General features: G+C 40.7%; 1 protein-coding gene across 4 annotated transcripts in view; it reads right to left on the reverse strand.

The window, feature by feature from the left end:
- Positions 1–17,794, reverse strand: part of VAV3 (vav guanine nucleotide exchange factor 3) — a 216,209-nt gene that overhangs the window by 105,061 nt on the left and 93,354 nt on the right. For all 4 annotated transcript variants that reach the window (XM_081865819.1, XM_081865816.1, XM_081865817.1 and 1 more), the window contains exons 2-3: positions 15,621–15,737; positions 969–1,027 (exon numbers count right to left, since the gene is read on the reverse strand). In XM_081865819.1, the coding sequence (XP_081721945.1) occupies positions 969–1,027; positions 15,621–15,680 (119 nt within the window). In that variant the 5' untranslated portion in view covers positions 15,681–15,737. The remainder of the gene's footprint in view (positions 1–968; positions 1,028–15,620; positions 15,738–17,794) is intronic.

Below are 17,794 nucleotides of genomic sequence, written 5' to 3' on the forward strand. Positions count from 1 at the left end.
CATCTTCACTCAGAGAATATATTGGGCCTCAAGATATGCACAGGTTTGGCTCTGTGCACCATCCTCACACCTCGCTTCTGAGTACATAAGCCAAAAAGTGTAAAATAAACAATAGTTTTACAACTTGTCAAAACTGGGAAGCTATGCATTCCAGGTTTGGGACAGGCTAGGAACTTAACCTAGCTTCAAACCATGACTTACAGCCCTGGCTTGTTATGCCCTGGTAGCTTCCTGGTTTGGTTCATTGAAGCATTTCTGGCATATCACAGGACCGTGAAAAGAAAGGGAAAGGAAGGAAGAGGGGAAGAGCTGAACGCGTGGGCACAAAGCTCATTCATATTTTCACTTGTTAGACAGATATACAATCATTCCATAGTTGCCATCATTGCACAATTGCATGAATACCATCTTATTCAGCAGCACTAAGAAGTTTGCACATTCTGTTTGCTGAATTTCACTACTATTTCGAACACCCCACCACTCCACTCATTTTGTTAAATTCTCAAATGACCTAAGTACTTCAGGCAGCACATACCAGTAAAGTAATCAAAGGAAAAAAACCCAGTAACAAGGTTTTTCTCTTACAATCAAGTGGTATATAAATCAAACAGTGTATAGATTAGATGATAGATAGATAGATAGATAGATAGATAGATAGTCATATGTAGTTATTTTATCATATTATTTTGGACTCTGTTGGTGCCTCTGTGCACACATTTCCTTGTTTATTTCTACTGTGTAGACAGTGAATACAAGTTTAAGTATTTTATGCTGCATAAGGGACTGGTTTTAATATAAACCCAGTTCTTAAAGTACACCTCCATTTTAAAGAAACAACTGTGTGGTAGCATTTTAACATTCATCATTTAACTGTAACTCATCTGCTAGATAGAGAAAGATTTCACAGATGTTACTCAAGTTATCGGCCACAATAAAAGTTAAAAACAGAATCTACAACTACATTGTACCTTATTCCGGTGACTAATGCAATAGGGGTGCGGGAAAGCTTGGATAATGTTTCTATAACCTGCAGAAAGAATTGAAAACATTTGTTTAGTTACAGAAATAAAAACCATATGCCATAATTGAAATGCCATAAAATAATGAGTGTGAATGGCTAACATCTCATGCTATCATTGGTTGGGATGGGAATGAGCGAGGGAAAACAGGAATTGGACTGTTACTGTAAATTTTAGCAAGAAGGGGGGGGGGGAGACAACTTCAAAATTTAACCAATATTTAAAGCAAAGCAACATTAAATCCGGTTTATACAATGGCAGAACATAAAGACAAAATAGGCAAAATAGTTGAGGAAGAAAACATTTCTCTTCTACCTTGTCACCAAAAGGGGGAACTGTAGGACAAGCCATCGCTTCAGTCCAACCAGGTCTCTCAGTAAACATATTCCAGAAACACACAGCAAAACTAACAGTAAATTCCAGCTTTGTTTTTTTAATTTTTAAGACATGAACTCTTAGAATAGAATGCAAGGAATCAATGGAGTAGGCAGATATAAAAGTTCAGATCTTAAGAAGTGAGTATAAGTATAATGCATGAAGTGAGTGGGTTAGCTACCGGTAATTTGTTTGGTGTGTGGGATTATTCTGCATTAATTTAAAATTTTAAGCTACTCCTGTGTTCTGCAATGAGATGGTTTCTTTCAATTGGAGAAGAGTTAAAGCCATAAAAGATTCAATACCCCAGTTAAACATTTAGTTCTCCTTTATTTGCAGTGCAGAGAAATTCATAACTGGCCAAGCTGGCCAGATAAGCAGCATGCATGATTGCTTAATGCTCACATATATCAGTGCAATTTGAAATAATGTACGTATCAGCCTCAAACAAAGCCTATTTATTTAGTTTAAAATTCACAGCCCATTTTTTTTGAATAAGTCCTCAGAGCACCTCACAATGTAAAGAAACGAACAAAATCATCACCCTTACAGGAAGAGGAATATTACACAATCCAGGAGGCTGAAATACCTGTCTAAATAGGAACTTGCTGAAAGGGCAAATTTGGCAGTCTTCCAACTTTAAGGAGCATCCTGAACCCAAATCATGGACAGATTTAGAAGACTGAACCAGCACCTTTAATTTATCCCTGAAACAAACTGGTTATCAGTGGAGCTCTTTTAGCTCAGGCGTGATACATACTCTTTAGCACTAGCACTTTTTAGAAGTCGTCATGCTCTATTCAAGACCAGGTCTGCTTTCAAAGTCATTCCATGTGAGCATTATAGCGAAGTGAAGGTGAGTATTCCAGGATATGCAGAACATTAGCTACAGATGAGATACCAGTCGAAGCTGGTAAAATGAGACTAGCCTGCATTGCGGGCATTTACCACCGCTGAATCACACTATTCCCCCAGGACTTGCAAGGTTCTACACAATAGAGGAAATGAAAGTCCCTTCCTGTATTTATAGCCTGCGATGTTCCATCCATACTAATGGATGTGTGGGTGTTCCTTCTGTCTTCCCATTCTTTTAAAAAAATTATATGAAGAAGTGCGCTTCCACACATACTTCCCACCCCCTTTGTGGTTTGGTGCCTTATTCTTCTGCTATGGATATTAGAATCATAACACTATAACATTATATAGGGGTTTTTTATAAATAAATTGCCACATATTTGCTCTGGTAATGTGCTTAAGAAGACAGGCAGAAGGTTCTGAGCAAAAAAAGATGATATATGGGGAGGACTAATAGTTGACCCAATCCCAATACAAGCCACTGGGCACTCCACCTCAGATACCTGGGCAGTAACACTATTACCTGTACACATAGGAAGCCATTGCAATTCAATGTCATCTATAGCTACAAAGCTGCCACAAACAAACTCCAAGAAAAATACTAAACAACTGCAAAGAAAGCACGACGATAATCTGCAGACAATGCCATCACTGGTGCTCTGCAAAAAGTGAGTGAAGGGATGAAGAAAACATCACCACACCTGGATAAATAGAGCTGAGGTCATCTTCATATTGAAGATGCCTCACTATAAACTTCCAGATCAGCCTTCCCTAGCCCTGTGCTTTCCAGATGTTGTGGACTACAACTGCTATCTCCCTTGAACCCTGGCTGCAGCTGATGGGAGTGGAGGTTAAGGATTAGTTGGTTACTCAAAAACAATTTAGCATTCAGAACTTGCTTTTCCCAGTCACACCCAACAGTTGGCATTGCTTCTAGGCTCTCCTTGCCAGTGGACCTAGACTGCATCCAGATCATCAGTCCTGGCTTCACCAACCATGAATGACAGTCAGACTTTTTAAATGTAGCTAAGAATCTGATTGGTCCTGGTGAAACGAGGATCCGGTGAAATGATGAAACGAGAGCTGCACGTTTTAAATGGAATAGAGAACACTGGCTCAATGCAAGCCAGGAATGAAGCACCAAAGCTAAGTGTGCAATGGAAGAGGGAGATGTGTATGACACAGACTGAAGCCAGCGAAGATTATCCAATACCAGCCACAGAATGGAGCCTCTCTTGGTCTTAAGACATTGTGAGGGTCTTCCCCCCCCCCCGAACCTCTTTCATTCGCACTCTCTTTTCAGAACCCCTTGTAACCTCTGTTCTCGTCTAGCTTCCCTTGGGATGCTCTCTCAGTCCATTGTATTAGTCTTTCGGATACCTATCTATCAAGTTCCCCATGCCTTAACATCCTAATCTACTGAGATCTCTCCCCACTTTTGCTAATTTTGTGCCTTTCAGCTGTTTTAGGCTATTGTTCCCACCCAACCCAGGCCTGAGCAGTTGGAGGGCACCAGCTTGGCAAAGGCTGGTGTGAGGCTTCAATCTCAGCAAAACAATATGCAGATAAAACAACATATCACTATTATCTGCAACCTCTTTGTGCTAGAATTCAAGGGTTCTGTGAATTTCTAGGACGAGTAACAAAAAAGTTTTGTGAACCAGAGCCTCAAATAAACATAAATTGTTTTCCCAGCCAAGCAATTGCTACTGACACTTTTTGTTGTCAAATACCATGCCATAAATAACTGTTGAGAAATAAAAAGCCAATCTGCAAGATATAAGCTATTCAAAAGGCTTTAATAGCATCCTTATTGTGGGGCAATGTAATTGCTACCAAACAAGTCTGCAACATCACCATCAATGTGATAGTTAAATCTTCCAGAAGCATGTCAAAATTGAAAGTAGGCATCGTTCTTAATTACTAACATCATAGCAGGCTCTCTCTTTTTCAGCACAGTGTGTGGGAAGCAGCAAGCTATAAAAAGAAGTTTCACAAAAGATATTCCAGTGCATAATTTGTGCCCACCACATTGTATTATATAATAATGCAATTCAGAGGAATTCTATGTACCTCCCTAATTGTTCTGCACTTCGTAGTGTGCAAAGTTTGTCTGCGTAGCATACAGATCCCACCTGACGGTCCTACCTTCTATTCCCACCCCCCCCCCAAAAAATCTTAATCCTCTCACTTTCAGCATAAACTGCAAAATTTAATAGTATAAGAACCAAAGGCTATGGATAAATGTTACATTTTGTAATATATATTGTGCTGAAATTTCCAGGCACTTGGTCACCACTGTTGGTCCCAGGCCTGTAGCCAGGACTTTTGTGATGGGTGCGCACCGTTAATGTGACAGAGCAACGAACTAAAAAACAGACTGGTGCCTAGACACTGTCAACCCCGATTCCAGTGCATGGGCACTTACTGGAACATACAGAAGAAAACTGGATACCGTACAAATCTGCGAACTACAGGGGCTAGCTTTGCTTTTTAAATGAAATGAAGCCATGCCACATGTTTGCAGGGCTATTTAATTATTTACTTAAATCATTTGTGCATTGCCCTTCTCTCATGCTCAAGGTAGTTTAAAGAATTAAAACCTGAAACACTAAATAGTTCTAACGCAAATATCAATGTGCAAATCAACTGCAGGTTCCCGGCTTACAATGTTTTCACATGTGTGCTTCAGTAATGAACCAGTTCCCTGTGTTCATTCTACCATGTCATAATTATGATCTACACTCTTCTAAAATGTACATAAGAGGTTGTGGTGTGCACTAGGCTATTCAAATGTGGAATAAGGCCTGAGGCTGAATCTGGCTCATCAACTTTTTTTTTTCTGAAAGAAGTTCCCCTGCAACCCTGGATAACTGGCCCTTGTGGGTTGTCATGGTGCAACAACATAAAACCTGAGAGAAGCAATACGTTCTGTGGGTTTTACCTTGTCCACAGCTTCACTACAGTAAAGGTAAAGGTACCCCTGCCCGTACGGTGACACTTCCGGGTCACGTGGCCAGCGTGACAAAGCTGCATCTGGCGAACCAGCGCAGCACACGGAAACGCCGTTTACCTTCCCGCCAGTAAGCGGTCCCTATTTATCTACTTGCACCCGGGGGTGCTTTCGAACTGCTAGGTTGGCAGGCGCTGGGACCGAGCAGTGGGAGCGCACCCCGCCACGGGGATTCGAACCGCCGACCTTTCGATCCGCAAGCCCTAGGCGCTGAGGCTTTTACCCACAGCGCCACCCGCGTCCCTTCACTACAGTACACAAGCCTAAACCCTGTCTGCTTCTAATCGGAGCAGAATTAAATATTAGTTAGCCTAAATTCAGTCTAGTCAGCACACAAAGAGGAAATAGGGAAGAATCAGCTGCCCCGCCCCCATGTGAGCTTCTAATCTAATTTTACAGAGGACTGAACCCCTCCTCCCCCAGAAATTGTTTTTGTAGGAATCTCTGGGCCTCTTTCGCTAAATGCTGCTAAGCAAGCCCAAGAGAAACCTCCTCTTCAGCTCTGTGGTACAAAGGAAGCACACTCACAGATGAGACTCATTACCCTTTTGCTCCAGAGCAATGACACTGTAGATGCCAGGAGTACTTGGGAGAAAAAAATGAACATCCTCAGAGGTAAACCACATCATCCATTAAGATCTATTTATACATCAGAGCACCCTCATCTAGATGCTTCAGAGCATGGCAAGCTCACGCAAATTGGGGCATGAAATTAAAGAGGAAAAACAGTACAGCATGCTCCTTTTCCTTCTTAGATGCACACATCTTTGTTTGGGAGAATTTGGAGACAAGTATCACAAGTATGATACTTATACATAGGGCTCAGCAGTGCAGACTACTTCTTTTCAGAGTTCCAGCCATTCCATTCCATTTCCCCTTCCTGCTTTCCCTTTTATATCACCCACCTCAGTCAGAATTCTGTGTGATTTTTCACAGCAGTCAGAACAATTACAGAGAGCAGAACTTAAAAGGAAGGTGAGGAAATCTATCACCTGCATTTAAGATAGCAATGGAACCTGACATTTGCAAGGAGAAATATCTAGGAATAGCATGAGCAAACACAAGCCTTAAAAATACTTAACCTAGATGTTTGTCTACACTGTCAGGAAGCAGCAGAAACTTCAAGGTCAGGGAGAAGTCTCTCTCTGACAACATCCATCTTTTAAATTTTGTACTTGAGTCAGAAGCACTGACAGCATAATGAGGCTCTTCAAAGAGGCCACCCAACAGTCTAATTAATGACACTGGAGAACAAGCCAACAGGGAACAAAGTCCATATAAAGCAAAACCCAGTGACTTGCTAGAACATAGTGATCCTCAGGTTATGAGAACCATCATAGCTTGGCTCTCAGCACAGCCTGCCAGGTGGGTGAATAATGAATCAGCTTTGAAACCTTTAAAGAAGTAGCCTATTTCATCAAATATTTATTCTTTTCTACAGATCTTAAAGCAAAAAATGCACTATTGTGTGCTGCTCATCAACAGTCGTCACACCGATACCATAAGCAGAGAAAAAGAAAGGGAGTTGGTTGGAAGGGGCAAAGAAACAAAAAAATTCATCCCAAACCAAAATAGCCCCCAAATTAAAATAAAATGTGTTTCCATAATTGATTTCTGGGGACACCCATAAGAAATTTAACAGGCTGAAAGTATGCCTCTGTCCTAAAGGTAAAGGATGTACAACTGAAACGTAAGAACAGTATTCAGCAACCTGGCGCCCTACAAAAGTTGTTTGGACCACAACTTTCTTCTCCCCTTAAGCGGTGGCCATGCTGGCTGGGACTGATGGAAGGTGCAGTCCCAAACATCTAAATTGCACCAGGTTGGGAAAGTCTGCGTTAGAAGTACTAATAGTTATGATCTACAGCTGAGGCCTTACATTTACTAATGTATTATTAATGCTTATTAATAAAAGTTTACAAGCTTTGGAGAAAAAGTACCCCTTCCCAAGTATACTCCCTTACATTAATGGATGCCATTCAATCCCAAGGGGAAGGGAAGCATTGAACTTAGGGGCAGCATTTCCAAGGAGTGAAACCTCACACATGCATACACAGGCACACATACGGAGGCTTGGTTTCTCAGACTCTGAGTGCCACAGTGCTTCTGTGTACAGATACAATGTTCCACCAAGATAAGTGGCACCCTGGCTATCTTAATGACGTCATGCTATTTACACAATAAATTGATACTGTGCACATTTCTTCCCAGAAGGATGTTAAGTTCCCATTTCAATAGCGACCTACATTTGAGTTCTTTTTCTTCTTTTTTTAGGCCTCTTCTTTAATAGCAGAGACAACCATTATTACACACACCCCGAAGTAATTTTCAGAATCTGGTGAAAGAATGAACAGGACTACTTATCTGATGTCGATTTCCTCCTGAACATAACACACAGCAGGCTCCAGCAGAGTTCTTGTGCAGTGTTTTTGTGCATCACAAATTACAAAGTGTTTTCACCCTTCTGAGGTGTTAAATAACTCATGCACTGGGATTTTAGAAGGTGAAGCGCACATACAAGCACTGAGTTCCCAACCATTCATCTGATGCAATGTAAACTGGTGCTGATTAGGGCTGGTCGGGTGCAAGGTAGGGAGAGCAACAGGAGATGGAAACAGAGCAAATAGCTGCTGGTGCAAGGTACAATGATAAGTAGAGCCAACTCATTCTGCTTTGGTTCACATTTTATATCTCTTGAGTTCTAAAAAGGCAACACTCAAACTATGGAGGAAAGCCTGCCAGCCTAGACTGGTTGCAAGCAAGGAGATAGGCAGAGCAGCCTCCGCTGATCTGGTGAACAAATTTAGCTTAAGTGCACACCTGGTCTAAATTTACATTACAAAAAATGTTGCAGTCAAACAAAGCGTGATTTGAATCTTTTTTGCTTGATGTAATGAAATACACAATTGGCACTAAAAAGCCTCAGGTGTTCGTCATTTTGATAGTTAATTGCATTTGCTTAATGGCCTTTGATGTTTGATGACAATTCCAATGTGAAGGAAAATGTCACATCCTCACTGTAACAGGTTGTGGGTGAAGGAAACCATTTTGCAGTTTAAACAAAAAAACAAAAAACTGGCCAGAGGAGGGTCAGAGAGGATAACTCAAATTTGTTGCTGGTTGCTGTGTTGAATGGGCAACCCAGGACTTCCATACACACTGCCCTAGCTTGTGCTCCAGAGAGCTCAGTTTGGTGCTGCAAACGCAGTTGCTTGAGGGAAACTGATAGCTCTTTAAAGACTAGCAAAGCTTGTTGATGTGCCTGCTGCTTTCAGCTCTGCTAAAGTCTGTATTTGTAAAACAGATTTGTATTTGAAATTTCGAATCGGTAAGAGATCAAAAAAACAAAAAGACTCTCAAGATTTCAGGAAGGGAAGAAACATGCATCTCTCTTTGCTGATCAGTTCTTCATAGAATCTGTTGGAGACCGAAGTCAGTCCAGCACTGTTTACAATCTGCTACCTCAGCTGGGTCACACTGTCCTGCTGCATCTTGGCCTAGATTTCCGCAGCACCAACCATGTGGCTAAAATGATTGCATACTTCATGACCTTTCTTTACATGTTCCTTTTTTCCTTTACTTTTTTTGCTGGAGCTTGCTGTGCCTCTATTGTCTGAGAAGTGAACAACAACTAAGAAGCATACTGAAAAGTTTCCAATTGCCATTTGCGTATTAGTTATGTCACCAAATTACTTTTTTAACATTTTTAAAAATAAATTTTTGTGTTGTCGTGGAAAGTAATCTGAGCATCTGTTAAGCAAGTGTGTTGCAATAAAATGTAAGGCTTTATCCTGGGCTTTTGTTCAATCACCAGGTTCATTAAGAACTGCCACAATGAATATGCATTTTTCATCTGGCTATACTATTACAACAGGGACAGTCAAGTCCCAGATGCTGGACCAGGGATGCTGGACTCCAGTTCCCATCATCCCTGACCATAACCCATATTGGCTAGGGCTGCTGGGAGTTATACTCTATAACATCTGGAGAGTGCCATCCAGGCTATCCCTGTCCTGCAAAATGGCCACTGGCTTACTTCCAATTAAATAAGCCAAACAGAAACAATGAAAAGTATATGAAATAACTCTCCTCCTTTGATAAATTTGAGGCCTTTAATGGATTTCAAAAGAGAGTAGGCCAAATCTTTTAGACTGTTATTTCTGCGCTGAAGCTGCCCATCCTAAAATTATTTGCAATTAATAATGGTGGCGGGGGGAGAGACAATAAAGGGATTCAACTAATGAGAAAGGCAGACCTGCAACCACGTATCCAAGTTGTAAACTATGACAGTATGTTTTTTAATCTCATTTACTGCCGCTGTTTTTTTTCCCATCTCCCACTGTTGCAATGTTGTATTTTTCCCCACTCAGAACATCATGATCAATATTAGTCCTACTCAGTGCTATTTTTCTAGAAAAAGAGGTGCCGGAACTCACCATGAACACCTCCCTCATTCCCTTAGAATTGCAATGGCACCCAACTGAGGTGCCGGAACTGAGATCCGACTGGAAAAAAGCCCTGCTCCCACTCAGATTAGACTCATTGAAATTAACGGGCTTGACTAATTTAGGATGATTAATTCCAACACTTTGAGTATATATCTGAGTACAACTCAGAGTCCTCATCTCCAATTTATTTATTCAGTCTATTTACAGACCACTATACATAATTTTTGAAGCAGTTTACAATAAAGAAAATTCAAATATGTATTCAAAGTACAATAAGCACGATTTCAGATAGTTTCCAATTCAGAAAAAACAAAAACAAAAATACACAACGTTTATATTCATTTTTTAAAAAAACCTATCCACAGAACTAAGATCAAGGGTGGGGGAGACTACTCAGCATCATGATACGAACTCCCAGTGATAGTAAAACACGTTCTTCACACAACATCACTCTCACCATTCATTCACAAAACAACTACAACCTTCCACCACCTCATACCACCTCACTCTCTCTATCAATCAACCAATCACACACCCAAACCACACATAGTGAATTTTCTATATGGGCAACCACAGTCAATTACACATCAGGTACACCACATAATCGAACATGATAACATCACTGAGGACAAATGAAGCCAATCCAGAGTGAGGGCAGTAGTAGTAGTAATAATAATAATAATAATAATAATAATAATAATAATAATAATAATTTATTACTTATATCCTGCCCATCTGGCTGGGCCTCCCCAGCCACTCTAGGCATCTTCCAACAGGATATTAAAAACACAATAAAAGATCAAACACTAAAAACTTCCCTAAACATGGCTGCCTTCTAAAAGTAAGATACAGTGGTGCCTCGCAAGACGAAATTAATCTGTTTCCGCGAGTCTCTTCGTCTAGCGGTTTTTCGTCTTGCAAAGCAAGCCCATTGACGGCTTAGCGAATTAGCGCTTTTAGCGGCTTTTAGCGGCTTATCGGATAAGCAGATAAGCAGCTTAGCGGCTTAGAAAAAGGGGGGGAGGAAAAAAACCCGCAGGAACTCGCAAGACATTTTCGTCTTGCGAAGCAAGCTCATAGGAAATTCGTTTTGCGAAGAACCTCCAAAACGGAAAACCCTTTCGTCTAGCGGGTTTTCCGTCTTGCGAGGCATTCGTCTTGCGGGGCACCACTGTAGTTGTTTATTTCCTTGACATCTGGTGGGAGGGCATTCCACAGGGTGGGCACCACTACTGAGAAGGCCCTCTGCCTGGTTCCCTGTAACCTCGCTTCTCGTAGTGCAGGAACCGCCAGAAAGCCCTCAGAGCTGGACCTTAGTGTCCGGGCTGAACGATGGGGGTGGAAGCTTTCCTTCAGGTATACTGGGCCGAGGCTTCCTACGTAAATCTTCCTGATAAAAAGTTCCAAGAACAACAATTTTCTCAATTTGGCTTTATTTTGCAGGTGAGATCAATGGAGATTTATGGCAATTTTGTAATATGTGACTGATCTACTAACAGGCAAAGATGAACGCAAACAGATTAAGCATTCTAAAAGAGGCAAATCTACCGCCCTGTATCAGTTTTCCAAAGAGATTCTGTTGCTAAATGGTGCTTTCCAGCTTTCATTTCCTTGCTCTCGCTCTCTCAGCACCTGTCTCAAAACTGCTGCTTCTTTCTCACAGCCCCCAAATCTGCTCCTTTTCTCCATTCCAAAACACTTCTGCTGTTTCCTCCGCTTGCCCTCTCCTTCCAGCTGGAGGGAAAGATTGAGTAACCTCCCTTGAGTTCTGGTGGGTTTCACATTCCAAGCCATCCTCCAACAATTAAGTTACCATAAAGAGACACTGCTTGAACATCCTGGGTCATTACCAAACAAATTTCCCTGGTGAAAGGCTGGCATGGCTTGGCCAACATTTGTAACAATACTTTGAAGCAATCAAAATAATCGCCGGGGGGGGGGGGAGAGAGAAGGGAGGGTGCCTTTTTATGCAGCTCAAAATGTTCCCTTCAGGTTCGTGACACTTCAGATTAATCCAGCACAACCTGAATTATGTTTGTATGCCAACTCATAAGGAAAGAAAACAGTTAAGCAAATGAAAAGTGACTCTCCTGTACAGAATCCCAAATAAAGACTTTGCCTTGGCAGCATTGGGGGGGGGGGAATCTTTCCTTCGTGATCAACAAGCCAACATAACGAATCACAAATCCTCCAGGACAGGAAGCAACTATGACTAACGTTGTGCAAAAGTTCACAGAGTCCAAGCATTTGTAAAATGCTTCGAATAATATTCGCTTCTAAACAAATGGGTTTCCTATTCAACAAAGTATGAGTGTTAAAAGTATCATTAGTGTAGAAATAAATATTTGAAAGATGTCACTGCTGCTTTCGTTATTTATGTGAGCAGGATCTATGAAGGGAAGTAGCAGGATAGCCTGGACCCTACGCTTGATGTCATATCCCTGTTGGCGCTGGCCCCTCTCAGTGGCTTTGTTTGTGCAACATGCTAAGCCAAACCTTGGCTTAATGAAGCCACGTGAATCTGCACGCTCACTGAGATGAGCTCACAGCAATTTTGCTCTCGTCTGGTCCTTTTTTGCTTCTATGCCACACTATAGTAATCCAAGGTTTGGCTTGGTGTGCCATGCAAGCCAGCATGTCCAAGCACAGACGACTGCGAAAAGGATAAAGTGGTCTCTAGTACGCTAAAATTTATTCCATAATAAATATGTCATTCTTTAAGGTGCCACAAGACTTCGGCTATAAGATACGGAAACAGCTAAAATAAAAATTAACTGCAGAGAGAAGAAAGATGCATATCTTAATCAGGCAAGGGAGTCATATGCAGCCAGATAATCATTTTACAAATCTCTGTAGGCTGCCAATAATTTTTCCCCACTTATTTGACATTTGCTTTTGCACAAACACAGTGCCTTCTCAAAATACAACCAACAGCTTGTATCAAGCCCTGCATTTTTTCACCAAGGAGTAAAATGTGGCCACACACACACACACACACACACACACAGAATTCTTACAAATAGTTGCAAAGTGCATTGGTTGTGTCATTAAACTCAAATCCTTAGGTTTTATTTATTTAACAAATAAGTTACAAAAAAAATAATTTCCAGCTGCTTCTTTTAAAACACACACACACACACACACACACACACACACACGTCTCAATATGGAATGTAAAGAGGACAATACTAGGATTTATGGGTGAGCTGGGAATGGCACTTCACAGAATCATATAATGCTACTGCTACTATTTACCACATGTGAATTCCCCCATTACAAAAAAGCTGCTAAGAGCTTTCCTTGAAACAGACAGAAGAAAAGAAAAGCAAATTGTCCATTTCATGCAACACAGGAAAATATGGATGTGTTTTGCATGGATCTGCTACTTTCCAACACCCCTATTTACCAGATTCAGACCCATATCCCAATCCTTGTCCTTGATTAATCATTGCTCCCCCATTTTTTCCTTAATCACGAGGTTTGGGGGAAATGCCTCCTTTAAGATTTAGTCAATACTTCACAGATACATTAGGACGCACTGCTTTCCTTCCATTCTCCAACAGTATGTGCCTAGCCAGAGAGTAAATATTGCTGAACGCACTGGAGTTGCAGATATCAGTCCCAGGCAAGGGAGGTTTCGAAAAGAATTTTAAACACTGTTTCTAAAGCAAGTCTAAGGAGTCACAGAAATAAACAAACCAGATTGAGAATGGATGGATTAAACCCCAAATGGGAGCACTTTTTTATGAAAAGGGACACACTGCAAAAATAAAAATAAAAAGTTACAGGTTTCATTTGTTCTGTAACAAGCACAGCCAGATGTGCTGATAAATTAAGGGATAAAAATCAACTACAATTTGTTTACCAACACATCAGAACGCAGTGCAAGGCAGACTACAGCACAGTAAATGAACACAGCATTTGGCAAGTGAAGAGACACTTTCTGGTGACTGTCCAGAAAACAAATCACATTTGTACCAAATTATCTCATTGGCAACAGCAATACAACTCCTCCACCTTTCTGTTGCCGTAACTGGGGAAATAGGGTGGCATGTAATGTTGTTCCTGCTAATTTTTAAAGTCAATTAGAGAGGTCAGGCTGCCCCCCCCCCCATAAAAATGAGATCTATCTAGAACACAGTTCTGTATTGTGCAAATGACAAATATGCAAAGTGTGGTGGTTTTCCAGGCTGTGATGCTTATAAAGGTGTGACAAATTTAGCAGTGGCTGCCTGTAAAATTAGATCAGCAGTCGCTGTTAATCTAACAACATGAATCTAATCTTGTGTATTTGAAAATGTTATTATTCAAGGTTCAGTTGGTATTACATTCTTATCCTATGGCCTTTGTTCAAAGCAAACAGATGTAATTACTAAGAAGCTTCTTTGAAAGATGATAAATAGGCTGCAGGTGACAACAGACAAGTTTAAAAAGATGGATTCAGCTGAAAATACTGCACCAGTGGCTACTGTATCCACAATGAATACAACACCAACCTACAAACAAACACTTGTTGTTGGCATCCGTCTGTCTCAAGGGACAATGGAGTACGCCCCCGGGGGCAAAGTCAAACTGCTGGAGAATTACAGTGCCTGCTTTGCGTGCAGAGACAGTTAACTGCTCTACAGACATAACTGCTGCCTCCCACGCTGTTTTTGCTGCCTTAGCAGCACTGAAGTGACCTCTCCTGGGCAGTATGTATGGAGGCCCTTGGCAGCCTCAATGACAAGACCACACCCCATCACAGCCTCACTGATGTGATCCAAAGCAAAGCAATAGAGGAAGGAGGCATACAAGATGCCATCCAACCACCTTAGGGACACAGCTCTGGATTTGTATAGGGTTTACTCCTTAGCCTTTTCTTCTCCCAAAGATGGCCCACAAGGCAGCAGGTATGGCTTTTTCCTTGGGATTTACTCCTGGAGCCTTTCTCACTTATGAGTATAGCCACAAAAGAGAGGAGATTGAGGATCAGAGTTTTCCTTCTCCTAGAAGAGCTACCTTTCCAGGTGAATGAGCCCCATCTTCCCCTCATTTTCCTCTGCAGCACATGCAATAACCACCTCCTTGACTGTTGAACCTACTACTGATCTCGTCCGCTAAATCTGCTGGAGGCTGCCTTTGCATGCAGGGGAAGTCCCTAACTCACTGAGGATTTGAGACCCACAGGCTACCCTCACCTGGTTTAGCCGGTGAGACAAAGTCATTTCTCAAGGTGTGGCCGCTGCTGCATACTGATGGCGTCTAGGAGTCACAGATGAGAGCTGAGGGCAGGATTGCAACCAAATTGGGCAAACCACCCCAGAAATGTCCCCCACCAGAGGTACCACCCCTACACATGACCAAATCATTATTATTGCTTCGCAGTGGGCACTTGGTACAGTCTTTAGAAAATTTTGGTCATCTTTGAACAAGTTCTGGTGATGTTATGGGTATATGGATTCCTTCTTTTGAAGGAGCACTGAAAACTCAAGAGAACCAGGGTCTTTCAAGGTGAGGTACTTGCCCTCATTCAGTTTCATGCAGATGAAGGGAGATGTCTAATTGGGGCAGCTGTATTGTTTTGCCCATAGGTAATGATAAAAAGAACATAAAGGCATGCCAAACATCAGTATTTTTTTTCTTGCTTCAATGTAAGCATGTATAAATTCACCCTTAATTTTCCTTGTCAACATGCCCCCATGTGGAGAAATCAAACCACAACCAAGGGAAATGTAAAGATGGGGAAATTTTAATTTACTAATTTCTTGCAATTGCACAATCACCGTGTGATCCATACATTTTCCCAGTAAAAAACCAACACGTATTTACGTATTTTCATCGAGAATATCCAACAGCATAAGATGCTAACTGAATTGTGCATTGATTTTAAATATACATAGAACTGGATGAGAGTAAAATTGTAAATACCTTTCCAAAATCACGGACATCAAACAGGTCAAATGCTTCAAAAAGTTCACTTTTCTTCATCCCAAATGTCTCACAGCAAGCCAAAAGGAATGTTCTTATATTCTTCAAACAGAGAAACTAAAGAAATAAAAAGAGAACACTCTTAAGTTTGTCACCAAATTATCTACAAGTACAATACAATTACAGTTAATCAGTGGGTATACAGCCTTCATAAGGGGCTTGTACAAGGATAGTAGAATAATTGGTTGTTGTTTTTGCAATCACATGGCATCTCAATTTTGTCAAACAAATAAATGAAAACTGAGCTTCTCCCCAATCCATTGTGTTATATAAAAAACTGCCTTTGAAATTCCCTCAGTTTCTGGTATATTACACCAGTAAAACTTGCAAAAATGTATAAAACATGTAAGAAGTGTTGGAAATGTAAAGAAAAGGATGGTACATTTTATCATATGTGGTGGGAATGTAAGAAAGTGAAAAGCTTCTGAGAGTTGATATATAATGAGCTGAAAAAAATGTTGAAATATACATTTGCTAAGAAACCAGAGGCCTTTCTCTTAGGAATCGTTGGAAATGAAATAAATAGAAAGGATCATACACTTTTCCAATATGCAGTAACAGCGGCAAGAATATTACTGGCCCAGAAATGGAAACAAGAACAAATACCAACACTGGAGGAGTGGAGAATGAAGTTGATGGACTATGCAGAACTTGATAAACTGACCGGGAAGATCAGATATCTACGAGATCAAAAGTTCATCGAGGACTGGGGAAAGTTAGTTGAGTATTGGGAATGTATAAGTGATAGTGAAATAACGTTAGTGGCATTTAAAGAAGCTCTGTAATAACATAAGGAAAATAGAAGCGGGGGTAGGGATAAAGGCAATAGCAAAATTTGGAAATGTGTAATTAAAGAAAATTTAATTCGGATGATTGGCAGAGAGGCTGAAGGAAGTCTAAAAATGAGGAAAATTTGTAGAAGTTGCAATGTGGTGTGATTTGTATTTTCTTTTGATGGAAAATGAATAAAATATAATTTTTTTAAAAAAAGAAATTCCCTCAGTTTCAAGAGCAGTTTTGCATGGGAGGGCAGGCTGCTGTTTCAAAAGAGAGGAGGAAAGTCACAAAGACTTAGTGGCTTCAAAAAAACTAGTTTCATAGCTCTGGATTCTAGATATTCTTTTGAATTGAAGCACTACTGTTTAGTTCCTTTAGTCCCAGTTTGAACAGCCACCAACAGGAAATATGTATAATGAAAAGTGCAGTACAGAGATGGCACAAGGCAATCTGATGCCTGAAACAGAATATTGAAGTAACTCTTCCTTGGTAGTAGAAATGTAATAAAAGTAGCCTGACTATTTTATTTGCTGCCCTCAAGCAATAAGTTAAAATTTGCCACCTGAGGCTGGCCCTCTCGCCTTAAACCGTGTTGACATTCTTGGCACAATGATCAGGATGCCGTTAACCTATTTAAGGTGATTTTAAGAAACAACATTTTTTAAACTCTAGAAGTCTTAAAGCTGTAAGCAAGCCAAATGCTTCTGGCATTTTACAAGGCGTTGCCGCAGTAGAATTAATTATACAACATATGAAAACAAGCACTTTGTGATTGCGTACAGACACAAACACACCAAAACAGTTAATTAGAACCCTAGTTAAACAGATTCTGTAAATACATGCACTGTACTTACAGTTTAAAAACCACCACAAATGCATATTGCATAAGCAGAATGTACTGTAATAACACCCCTGAGAATTATGCAATTATGAGTTTACAGTAAGTTATGTAGAAGTAATAAACTAGTACACAACGGTTAATGTGGAAAATATGCATTTTCACCTTCAGAAGTGAATCAAAGACACCTGGTTTGCTTTGAGCAAAGCTACTGCTCTGAATAATGGATATTTCCAATAGCTACAGAAATTATGAAGAATTGGCAAAGCACCTTTCAGCTGTGTTTCCTGCCTCCTACACTGTAACAGTACATCTGGGTCAGACCTTCTCAGTTTCCTCACCCCCAGTTAGTTAGTTTTTTGTTGTTGTTTTTTTGAACTGGAAGTGAGCGCATGAGGCATTGATTCAGGAAGGACATGACATAGGAAAAATTGTCCCATTACTCCTGTGGCTGACCAACATCACTCCCCACACAAGGAATACTTAGAACTCCTGCCAA

Source organism: Podarcis erhardii, assembly GCF_964252035.2.
Source record: "Podarcis erhardii genome assembly, chromosome: 6".
NCBI lineage: Eukaryota > Metazoa > Chordata > Lepidosauria > Squamata > Lacertidae > Podarcis > Podarcis erhardii.